This window comes from Epargyreus clarus, unplaced genomic scaffold (assembly GCF_041222505.1).
Source record: "Epargyreus clarus isolate Ecla_fem2 unplaced genomic scaffold, WU_Ecla_fem_2.2 ptg000009l, whole genome shotgun sequence".
In the NCBI taxonomy this organism is placed as follows: Eukaryota; Metazoa; Arthropoda; class Insecta; order Lepidoptera; family Hesperiidae; genus Epargyreus; species Epargyreus clarus.
In genome coordinates this window covers 15,951,734-15,964,244 of record NW_027332217.1, presented here as the reverse complement: position 1 = coordinate 15,964,244, position 12,511 = coordinate 15,951,734, and the positions used below count along the sequence as shown (strand labels likewise).

Sequence of the window (12,511 nt, the reverse complement as noted above, 5' to 3'; positions counted from 1 at the left end):
GCTTTTTGATAGCGTCAATTAGCTCAACCTGACTGGATAGTAGATCCTCCATTGCTAGTTAGATGCTTTCTTTAGGGATATAAAATTGGAAAGATCTTACTTGGAATCAGTCGCGGCTTGCCTGCTTGCTAGATGCTAGTTGTTTGTTGCTTGTAAATCCATTGAACTGCGATCCAATTTCACTAGTTTCTTTTGTACACACGAAATTGATCCCGTCTGTACGGAGACTCGAAGGACCATATAAAAGCTAGTTGCTATGATGAAAAGGCTAGTTACTTGCTATGATTTATTTATCCACATTCAATGAGATTATGACAATACAAAATAGAGATAGATTGAGTACACGCGTCGCGGTAGACAGTTAATTGCGTACTGAGGTAAATTGCTTATGACGACCGCGCGCGGGACCCAAAATGCTGACAAAACACTAATTATTATATGTACGGTATTAGCCCGTACATGTACTTATGATCATAACTTAAATGATAGATTTAAATAATAGATTTTAATGCATTTTGTTTGTTTCAAACATAGGATAATGTTTGATGTAGAAGTCGATAAATACCTAACGAAGTACTAAGTAGATGATCAATGCAATATTTTAAAATTATTTACCTAAAATTATTGTTTGTTACAGTAAATGCAAATGTTAATGCGATTTTGAAGATACTTTATCTGTTTCTTGCACCCTTTTCTTCGTATTTTTGCATCTTTTGTAACAGAAAAAACACTAAATAATGTATTTATAGTAGTGTTTTTTGCACAATAACTCTAGGAAATATCTGTAAAGTGGTTATTTAGCCTTTCCCACGATGTAAATAGCGATGAAAACTGAAAACCCTAAATAATAACTTTATATGCATACAGTTGTCAACAATATCAACACAAATCACGATCTGTAACGTCATTTAGGTAAATAGCGCGAATTTTTTTTATCGATACTTAAATATTTATTAAAAAAATATTTATTAAAAGTTAAAACGAAGTGATAAGTGATTTAAAATTTGTCGACCTTCCTGAAGGAGGAGCTGTGGCCGAAGGGAGTTGTGTTCCGGAAGTTCCGTGGACGGAGAGGACCCCCGGAAGTCACCAGACTCGCGTCTCACGTCGCCGCAAATACGTGATTTAGTTATAAGTATATATATGTATGTTAGTCTGTAAGGTATATGAAATATGGACCTTGTTGTCTGAAATAAATAAAATAAAAATGTGTACATATACCTTCGATCACTAATAGTTCTTATTAGTGATCGAAGACATATACTCCTTATTTGGTCGCATTATCGAGACTCTGATTTTTTGCAGTCATCAACACTGGTTCTGAACCATAATAATAATAATGTTAATAATGCGATGCAAACATCTGTGAATCTGTGATATTCTGTTCTGTCAGACAGATTCTGTCGCGTCACCGCTGTATTACCACGCTAAGCGTTTATTTATGTTTATCTAATATTTACAGATCTAATTTTGTTAATTACATTATATTTTGTAATTGTGTTTAATTAAGAAAGGACGCAAGTATTCATACACAGAATAGACTCTGATCTGATCTACGAAGATAGCAATAAAGACAGGTTCTGTTGTTGTCGGTAAAATTATTGTCATTGAATTTTAAAATGTTGACCTAATAGTGTTGATACAGTGTTTGGACGTGTTTATATAGTATAGCGTGTGTATATTGTATAAACGACCTTGTTTTTTTACTTCTTTATCGGTCGCGGCCCGTTGACTGGTCTTATTATTGTAACTCGCACAGGCTTAGTGTTTATTGCCAATATATTCCTTCAGTTTTTGAGTAATATTCATGATGAAATCCGGTGCCAGTAATTTAAAGTTACTTCTACGGAAACCAGTGATATCGTCCATTGTTTCATTACCTAAGACTAGGTCTCCGACGGTATTTGGATGGCGAAGAGTCAGTCAGGTAATTGAGAGCAAGGCGGAATGCCGATGAAATCATTTATATTGTAACGATATCGCCAATACTACACCTGACTTGTTGTGCAGGTAGCGGCGGCGGCCGATGAAGCGCCGCTGACGGACCTGCATGGTCGGCGGCACGACTACCTGCGCATCTCGTTGACAGAACGCTGCAATTTGAGATGTAAGTCACTCATGCTGCTAGATCTCTTTACTTTTAAGGAATATAAGATAGGACTTGAAGAGGCTTAGTTATAAAGGCTCATCTCTTTTCATCAGCAGTATGAAGTTTTATAATATGTTTAGCAATATTGATGGTGTCGATATGTTTGCAATGCAAAATGATGTCATTGTTGGAATTGGTTATATTTATGGTTTACAATGAAATGCTTTATGCAGCCCATTTTTTATGCACCACTTGGCAAAAAATTTATATTTAGTTCAATAAACAGTAAAAAAAAAATTTCTATGTATATTATATTGTTATAATAACATTTTTTGCTAACAAATATGCAATGGTAATAAAAGAAATTAACTATGCATCACATGTAATGCATGAATGCACTACATGGTGTCACATCACTCGTCATTACACATTATGAGTGATGAGTGATATTACTCTTCTCGAAGTAATGTGTGATGTTTCATCATATTTTGGTGTAACATTTATTTATTTATTTATTGTTAATTAACATTAACATGTTGCGCCTTCCTAATGTTAAGCCCATTTTAGAACTGTTACTACACTTTTATTTTGAAAACTGGTTTTCAAGTTTGTGTGGCACACAGATAAGACATAATCAGTAATCCAATTGAAGGAAATGTGTCGTCACTGATATTTTTATTTGTATATACTCCCTACAATGTCTATAGAATTAACACTTTTCCATTAATATTAAATTATGTATTTTTATTAATAATAATGAAATGAATTAAAGCTATTTGAGAATAACTAAGATGCTTCTTCTATATTTGTATGCAAGATAAGAGCTATACATATAAATGCCTTGTCATTAGTGGATAACCTTTTAACCCCATGTAAGGTACATTACTGACTATATACTTTTGTTTCAATAGATTTCAATGATTTTTTATATTATGTTAGTTTAAACATAGGTATATAAAATAAGACTGTCCGGCCATTGTAGCTTGAGCTTCAAAAATGTAATGGCTGCAATTCCATAATATGTAGAAAAAATTACAAATAATTTGTAATCAGACTCCAACAAGGCTCCAACACTAATTAGCAACAGTCACATTATGTGTGTCACACACACTCACAACACTAATTAGCAACACTCACATTATGTGTATCACACACACTCACAACACTAACTAGCAACACTCACATTATGTGTGTCACACACACTCACAACACTAATTAGCAACACTCACATTATGTGTGTCACACACACTCACAACACTAATTAGCAACACTCACATTATGTGCGTCACACACACAACACTAATTAGCAACACTCACATTATGTGTGTCACACACACTCACAACACTGGTGGTTAAGAAACTCAGTCTCTCGCTCGAGGGGTCTGAGGTTCAAATCCCAGGCACCTCTGATTTTTCGAAGTTATGTGCGTATTAGAAATTAATTAACACTTGCTTAAACGGTGAAGGAAAACATCGTGAGGAGACCTGCATACCTTAAAAAAAAGTTTTCAAAGGTACGTGAAGTCTACTAAGAGTGTGGCCGTGAGCAGGTCAGTACTGCATGCCGGCGGAGGGCGTGGCGCTGTCGGCGCGCGCGGCGCTGCTGGCGCGCGCGGAGCTGCGGCGGCTGGTGCGCGTGTTCGCGGCGCTCGGCGTCACCAAGCTGCGCCTCACGGGCGGCGAGCCCACGCTGCGCAAGGACCTCGTCGACATCGTCCGTCAGTACACGCGACTCCGTTCATCCTCACTCACACCTCTATGCACCACTTAATAATAATATCATTTATTCAAGACGATCGCAGCATACGGTACAATTTTAAAACTAAATATACAAAGATAAAAATCTAAAAGTAAATTGAAAAAAGTCAACAATACAATCAAAAGGGAAAAAACAAAGCAAAGAAGGCTATTAAAATACTATGCGCTGCAACAATCGCGAAAGGGAACAAACTCAGCATTATGCCATAAGCGGTTAAAAACACGGTTCAGTTTGCCCTATGATACGAGGTGGTTAGGCTTCATCAGAGGAATATCATCTACATTAAGGGATACATAAATGTCATACTAGTTGGTACAATTGGCAGCCTATTATGTCACATGGAAGATAAATGCAAATATTTTTCAAAAATTCGTCATATTCATATTTTAATTAACAAAGTTGTGATTACTTTTTGTATTGATGTAGATAAAACAAACATGGGGATGATCTTTGAAATGTATATTATCCAATGTTTTTTTTAAGTAGATATTCATCTGTTACCCTTACCATGTGTTTTTATGTTTTGACCATAGAAATGAAAAGCAAGTAGAAGTGGTAAGTACGAGCGAATGTATCGGAACCGTTGTCCCCAAACTCACACTTGCGTTTTTCTTGTTACATATAACACTACTAAAGTAAATATCATTTTATTGGTCGTTTATAGTTAACTCGAAACTATTCTAAAATATACAGAATGAATATGTGAAAACAACTTAGGCGCATATAATATGAAGGTTTATTTTGCTACAACATTTAAAAGCATTTACGTCATTTAGTATTTGAAAATGTAGTTCTGCTACTTGACCATAGATGGCAGTAATTGGGCTTAATGCAATTATAGCCCTAAGTACATTAAACTTATGGACCAAACTTGCGTAATATTTCTCCTACTGGAATAGCGCAGTGACAAACGAGTTTATTTACGATAAAAATATCGATACTCATCGATCTACTGTGACCTATAAATGTGGAATAGAATTAAAATTAAACAAGGATTAATTATTAAGAAGTAAAACAAAAAAAAACATAAGTATTACCTACATAGGTAGGTTAAGTGTCATTAACGTAGGTTACGTAAATAGAAGTCCTAAAAATGAATGCACGAAACGAAAATGTTCCCGTTAGCAGACAATTATTTATCATTTTTTAACCGACTTCAAAAAAGGAGGAGGTTTCTCAATTCGACCGTATATATTTTTTTATGTTTGTTGGGCGATTTTTTCACGATGCCGCGACCGATCGACATGATTCATACACCATTGTATGTGGCTAGTTTCACAGGGGGTCCCATTTCGAGGAAATTTGAAAATTTCCGCCAGTTTTCCCGGAAAATTGGAAAAACCCGATTTCATATAAACTTGAATAAGTCGAGTAAATACTCGAAACCAATTTTAATTTTCCTTTTTTCATATGAAAGAGAGTATCGTTGCGGTACTTTCCTACCTTAACATTAGTATGCTCTGATGATTAGAATTTAAGTTATGCGGTGGAACTCATCATCACTACCCCTGCTTTTTACATATTTTATGACAACTTACCTTCTGCCCACTCAATTCTCATGAAACTTAAAATGAACATTGACTATCTAGGTTAACACGATATGATGGAAAATTTGACCTTCAACTCTTCAACCCTGGTAATGCAGAAGTGCCTCCTGCCTCAACCATACAAGTTAGGCATTTGGAACTTATGAATATTTAATAAAATCGATAAGTTGAGATATAAGATGGAAAATTTGACCTTCTACTCTTCAACTCTGATAATGCAGAGGTGCCTCCTGCCTCAACCATACAAGTTAGCCATTTGATGCTTATGAATATTAAATAAAGTTGATAGGTAGAGATATATGATGGAAAATTTGACCTTCTACTCTTCAACTCTGATAATGCAGAAGTGCCTCCTGCTTCAATCATACAAGTTAGGCATTTGGAGCTTACGAATATTCAATTTCAATATTCAATTCTTCAATCCTGATGATGCAGATGTGCCTCCCATGTAAAGTATATAGAATATACATTTGTTGTAATGAAGTTGCTAGACAGAGACATATGATGAAAAATTTGACCTTCAACTCCTTTTTCTTTTCTTAACTATTGAATTAATGTAAATTGGACCGGTTCACTCGCAGAGTTTTACCACCTAGTTTGATTTATTTACTTATCTGTTCCTACCTAACCTAGCCAATAATTAGTATCTCATAAAGCCTCGCCTATATATATATCGCCTGTATATTATAAAATATCGATAAAAAAAATATACTTGCCCCCATCACTTATTGAGTAGCGTGGATTTTTCTAGACGTTTTGGTATGGTGGAATCAATTAAAAAATGAACTTTATTTGACAGCAGTAAGGTTGATTTTAGCATGACTATATGGAAATTATTTATAAATTTGATATTTTTAATATTTTAGGAAAAATAAAATAAAATTGTACTCAGTGATGGTACGAAACACCTCCATTTTTAATTGTCTTCTTTCTGCTATCATTTTTACATTCCAAAATAGCAGAATATGTCTTAATAATTTATTTTTATGAATTTGACAAACATCTGTCTCGGACCGATGCTCAAACATGTGTAGACTCGTTTTAAGGCAAGTGAGAGTAACAACGCCTAGTTGTGGAAGCCGCGCCACGCCTACTTTGCACTTCCACTTGTTTTTTCTGTTCCATGGTTTTGACAAATATGACTGTTTTGGTATTTGCTTACGTATTTGCAGATACAATTTCCAATCAGCGCCCCTAGCGGATTGTTTCATAACTATAGTGTCAGTAACATAACATTAAATGTCTAAATTGGCGAAATGGCGCTTTATGTCTCTCCTTTTTGCGAACATGTGAGGGAGACAAAAAGTTAATCGTCACTTGATCACTTAATTACTGTTACGTTTAAACAGTTCTGAAGCAAACGGAACAGAATAATGGATTGAGTAAACGTAACATAAAATTGTGGGATGTTTTGAAAACTCATGGTAAGGGTACTGTAATTGTTTAACGCGAGCGACGTTCGCAGAGGAGTTGAGCGACACGCCGGGCATCCGCGCGGTGGCCATGACGACCAACGGCGTGGCGCTGACGCGGCGGCTGCCGGCGCTGCAGCGCGCCGGGCTCAGCGCGCTCAACGTGTCGCTGGACTCGCTGCGCGCCGACCGCTACGAGCGCATGGCGCGCCGCCCGGTGCGTACACACCCCGTGCACTGTACCTGTTAGTTTATGACGCTCGACGTTTCGATTTTTATTCCAACATAGTAACTTAATGGGCATGCTCCTAGGAGTTTCATATTTTATTTTATTGTCATTTTGGCTTTTAAGGGCCTGTCTCGAGCGTTGGCGAGCGTCGACCTGGCGTTGCAGCTGGGGTATAGCCCCGTTAAGATAAATACCGTGTTGATGAAAGGTACGGTACGCCTCCGCCGAACGGGGAAATCTTTTTACGTCGTCACATAATTGACTAAAATACGATCTTTCGCAGGTTTCAACGACGACGAGATATGCGACTTCGTGGAACTTACGCGGGACCGCGACGTCGAAGTGAGGTGAGCGCGGGGGCGGGCCGGCGGCGCGGCGGGGGCGGGCGGGAGTCGGCCGCGAGTGACGCGCGCGCATGTTGCAGGTTCATCGAGTTCATGCCGTTCTCGGGCAACCGCTGGGGCGCCGAGCGCATGGTGGCGGGCGGCGCGGCGCTGGCGGCCGTGCGCGCCGCGCACCCCGCGCTGCAGCGCGCCGCACCGCGCGCAAGCGATACGGCCACGGTTCGGGACACGCGTTTAATCCATTAAATAATTTCGTTCGCTTTCGTGGAGACACCGCTGACGAATTCGCTCCCGGCAGGTGTGGCGGGTGCCGGGGTACGCGGGCAGCGTGGGCTTCATCTCGTCGATGACGCAGCCCTTCTGCTCGTCGTGTAATCGGCTGCGGCTCACCGCCGACGGAAATCTCAAGGTGAGCGGGTTGCGGGGGGAGGGGCGGACGGCGCGGGCGCGGGCGGCCGGCAGTGACGGTGCGGGTGTTGCTTGCAGGTGTGCCTGTTCGGCGCGGCGGAGGTGTCGCTGCGGGACGCGCTGCGCGCGGGCGCGGGCGACGAGGACCTGCGCGCGCTGGTGCGCGCCGCGCTGCGCCGCAAGCACCGCCAGCACGCAGGTACTTCATGTTGCTTATCTAACATTATGGTCAATTCTTGATATTCTTCAACATAGAAATCTTCTTTGATTTGTCGTTTGCACTGGAATATATTATTTGGAACTATAGTATTAATTATAGATAAATCGTTTACATAAATTGAAACGAATACTCTTCTTAGATACTTTTTATGCCACCCACTCTGGCATGAACTGATTTGTTTTTCACCCCTGTTCCACAAATAGATTTAAGGTGGAAAATGGACGGGAAGTGTCAAAACGCATGGGCCTCGAGCGGGCCGGACCCATTTGATCCGACTCGGAAACGATTAGAGTTGACCAGGTCGACGATAAAAGAAAATAAGTCCATATCTTACCGACATGTTATGTTGTAGGCATGCAGAATCTCGCCCGCATGGAGAACCGTCCGATGATTCTGATAGGGGGCTAGGCGGGCCGGCGGCCCCCGCGCGCCGCCTCTCTCTAGATGTGGGAACGTTCACAGCGCGAGCCGCAGCACCCCGCGCCGCGCCGCCCGCCACGCTGCACCGCCCTGACCCGCCGCCCCGCGCCGCGCCGCCCGCCCCGCGGCATCGCCCTGCCCCGCTGCACCGCCGCGCCCCGCTCGCCGCCCGCGCGTACTGCACGCGCCCGCCCGCACCCGACGGCGGCACCTCGGACGGCGCGGAGCCGGTGCGGCGCAACCGGCGGCCGGCCGGGGGCTCCGAGGCCGCGGAGGCGGACGCGGACGCGGGAGCGTTCACGCACCTCGACGGGGAGGGGCGAGCGCGCATGGTGGACGTGGGCGCCAAGGCGGTGACGGCGCGCGCGGCCGAGGCGGAGTGCTTCCTGCGCGTGAGCCCGCGGCTGCTGCGGCTGCTGCGCTCGGCGCGGCTGCCCAAGGGCGACGCGCTCACGGTGGCGCAGGTGGCGGGCGCGCTGGCCGCCAAGCGCACCGCCGACCTGATCCCGCTGTGCCACCCGCTGCCGCTGGAGCTGGCGCGCGTGCGCGTGACGCTGCCGCGCGAGGACGCGCGCGATCCGCTCGTGCGCGTGCACTGCGAGGCGCGCGCCACGGCGCGCACGGGCGTCGAGATGGAGGCGCTGACCGGGTGCGCGGTGGCGGCGCTGGCGCTCTACGACATGTGCAAGTCGGTGGACAAGCGCATGTGCATCACGGGGCTGCGCGTGGTGCGCAAGGCGGGCGGCAGCGCGGACTGGCCGCGCGGGGAGGGGGAGGCGCCGGCCGTGCGCGCGCACGACACGTCGCCGCTGCGCCCCGGCGAGACCTTCGCGCCTACCAATTTCGCGTACTTCTGACCTCGCTTTCAGAAAACGCAAACCCCTCGATCCCGTCCTTGCTATTTTTTAACATGAAGCTCCATACAGATTTGAACACCTACTCTAGAGTTGTCCAAGAAATCTAAAATATATTTTATGTGTACCTGCAGTAGAGGTAGATCGGTGCTTTCACATTACCCCAATGATTCTATTGTAATGATCTATTTTTTAAATCACTTTTGTGACTTTCCACATATTACTGTGATAATGTCAACTCAAATATTTCATGTAAATGTATTTGTAAATGATATGTAAATGTATTTGTGATATACATACTAACGTTTAATAATATAGTTATTATATAAGTAAAGTGATTTGAATATTTTGTATAATAAAATCACAAAAAATATATAAAAATACAGAAATTGAAATATATTCAAAAGCATTAAAAATGTGTTAAATAAAACTTTATTAAGTAATTTGTATTAAATTATTTGTGTGATTATCTTTTCTACGATGCGTGCGAGCCGACGAGGTAGCTATGCCGCGGTCAGGCGCTGGCGACCAGCACGTTGGGCTTGGCGGGCGCGTCGCCGGCGGCGGGCGCGTCGGGCGCGGCGGCGCGCTGCACGCGGATGTCGTGCTGCTCGATGTACTCGTTGATCTGCGCGCCCTTGCGCGACAGCTGCTCGTGCAGCGCCTGCCCGACCCAATGTTGCAATGTCACATTCATATAAACAAATACTAAAATAATATGCCATACATCTACTTAAGAGTTCATAGAAGCAAAAATAGGCATTGAATGATCATAATGTGGTTTTCACTTAAGTATACAATGTTTAGTATCCTTACTTCCTTACTAATATTATAAATCCGAAAGTAACTCTGTCTGATGGTCTCTTCTTTACGCCTAAACCACTGAACCGATTTTAATGAAATTTTGTACAAAGATACACTCTGAGACCCGAGAAAGAACATAGGATAGTTTTTATCCTAGAAATCCCACGGGAACTAGGGATGGCGATCTAAGATCGATTAATCAGAGAATCAATCTTTTGGACCCAAAACATCGATTATTTTAATCGATATTAGTAAGGATTGAATCGTAAAGTATGGATTTGACCAAGTGATGGTCTTTAGCAAAGTTGTCCATGAGCCCACGAAGGTTCGAGAGTTGGTACGACCAATTTTCGCCAGATGGCGCCACTGTAATTCCAATGAAGGTACGAATTGTCATATTTATGTATGTTAGTATGTCATATTATTTTCTTTTAAACACGGGCGAAGCCGCGGGCAAATAACCAGTAATTTCATATTTCTGATGGCCAAAGAAGGAAAAAAGTCCACGTAAAACTGCTAGTCCACTCAGAATATAGAAATGGATCACATTGCCATAGCAAATTGTATAACCGATTCCGTGCGGATGGCACCACAGTTGTGCCACATCACCCACAGTTGTGCCACATCCGCTCGGAATCGGTTAACTACACTTGTTCGCAACAACTTCATAGCGGAATATCAGCTTGGCAGACTATACAATATGTATGCATATAAGAAGTTGTACTTTATTAGTGTAATTAATAAAACAAAATAGGAACATCCTATCTATTGAATTATAAATATCCATATATCAATAAATTAAAAAAGTATATATTAAAGATTACTATTGTAAGGAAATGCTCCGGCATAGCCATTTTTGTGATCAAAATCATTTCAGGAATAACTCTTTCCTGCTTATTAGGCTGAAAGAAATATTATGTCAAAAATTTTAAAATATATAGACAAAACTGACCTGTAGGGCTTTAGGGAGTCTCTCCCTGTTAGTTTCCAGCTCGGGCAAGACCTCGGCCACGGTACGTTCCACCAGTACACCGCCCACCATACGGAAGCATTTCCGTCCCGGCTCAACACCCTGTAGAGTTTCTATCACTATTCTGTAAATACATTGAATAAATAAATTAACTAGATAGATTTCTTAGTATTAATCTTATAAATTGTGTAGTACAAAAAGCAGACCTGATTAATAAAGACTTAATAATAATTAGATATATTAAAATAAGTTCTAATTAGTATTATTAGTAATTTTATATTTTTAGTAGTTTTAGTTAGTATGGAACTATATTTACTAAATGATAAGTCAATACTATAAAACAATAATATAAATTAAAGAAATCGCAAACAGAACTTGAATTTAATTACAATTTGTTATTTTGCTTGAATAAATATGGAAAAACAAACAAATTACGTATGAGCGGAGCACTCACTTGTGTTCATTGAGATCCATTTCCAGTTCTGATATTTTGTTGGCTAGTTGTCGCTGTTCTGCTCGAAGATTTTGAAAACCCGCAAAGATCTCTTCGTTTGACTTGGCTTTACCACTCTTGTTTGCCGTTTTAGCAGCCATTTTATAATTTTCTGCTAATATTCCGAAAATAAATCAGGTGCACAATTTGAGGTTACGTTTATTCTATTGTTTAAATTGTCCGAAGCTATGCACCACTAAGCAGAAGAAACTCCTAAAATATTACCCAATATATTGAATATAATGACACCAATTACAATATCGAGTTTACAGTGGATTATTATTTTCCGGCATGTCCTTAAATGTATAAAAAGAATAATGCCTTAAGTTCTAAATATTCATCTATCCATCAAGTGATGAAGTGACAGATGACAAAAATTGTTAAAATATTTTGACACTTGTTTTGGCAGTAGATTTTTTTTTTTCCTTTTTATGGCTTTGGCGTATGGATGCTATGCCAATGACACATAAAAAAGGGGGAACGAGGATTAGAAAAATAAACAAACCGATGAAATTTGGAAAAGGAAGGATCAGTACAGTAGGTTGAATATAAATTTACATACAGATAAAGATATAATAATTAAAGGTAGGTATATAAATATTAAATTTTAATATCATTTTTCATAATAAATAATGCCAAGATTTTATATATATCAGGATCAAGGGAAGACAATAAATCAGTAGATTTTAATTAGAACTTTGAAGATTTTTTTGGCTAAAAGGCTAAAACTAAAGAGTAAGAGTAACCTATGTTAAAGCTTTACAAATGTCCCGCTCAGTTCACTTATAATACGAGTTGATAATCAGGGCCTCGTTGACACTTTTTGCGAAAGTGTTTTAATGAATTCATATACGTATTATATATGCTGTTTATTGATATTTTTTTCGAAAGAATAGGGTTATTTATTAATAAAAATTAAACTAAATATTGCATCTTATAAGTTATCATATCGAACATATTTC

The 12,511-nt window shown here is 40.7% G+C and overlaps 2 protein-coding genes across 4 annotated transcripts; one reads left to right on the top strand and one right to left on the bottom strand.

The window, feature by feature from the left end:
- The first annotated feature begins 1,376 nt into the window (after nt 1-1,376).
- Mocs1 (Molybdenum cofactor synthesis 1) lies at nt 1,377-9,725 on the top strand. Of its 3 annotated transcripts, none has more exons than XM_073076877.1 (10): nt 1,377-1,927; nt 2,011-2,107; nt 3,640-3,807; nt 6,861-7,024; nt 7,160-7,244; nt 7,320-7,383; nt 7,461-7,599; nt 7,679-7,789; nt 7,867-7,987; nt 8,471-9,725. In XM_073076877.1, the coding sequence occupies exons 1-10, from the start codon at nt 1,808-1,810 to the stop codon at nt 9,283-9,285; spliced, it is 1,884 nt and encodes a 627-aa protein (XP_072932978.1). In that variant the 5' UTR covers nt 1,377-1,807; the 3' UTR covers nt 9,286-9,725. The 3 variants fall into 3 exon arrangements, with proteins under 3 accessions (XP_072932978.1, XP_072932979.1, XP_072932980.1); XM_073076878.1 differs by having other exon boundaries at nt 1,905-1,927; nt 3,623-3,807; XM_073076879.1 differs by lacking the exons at nt 1,377-1,927; nt 3,640-3,807.
- Pfdn2 (prefoldin 2) lies at nt 9,699-11,926 on the bottom strand. The gene is made up of 3 exons (XM_073076880.1): nt 11,511-11,926; nt 11,039-11,180; nt 9,699-9,946 (listed from the first exon to the last, which is right to left on the bottom strand). The coding sequence occupies exons 1-3, from the start codon at nt 11,648-11,650 to the stop codon at nt 9,797-9,799; spliced, it is 432 nt and encodes a 143-aa protein (XP_072932981.1). The 5' UTR covers nt 11,651-11,926; the 3' UTR covers nt 9,699-9,796.
- Between the last annotated feature and the right edge of the window lie 585 nt (nt 11,927-12,511).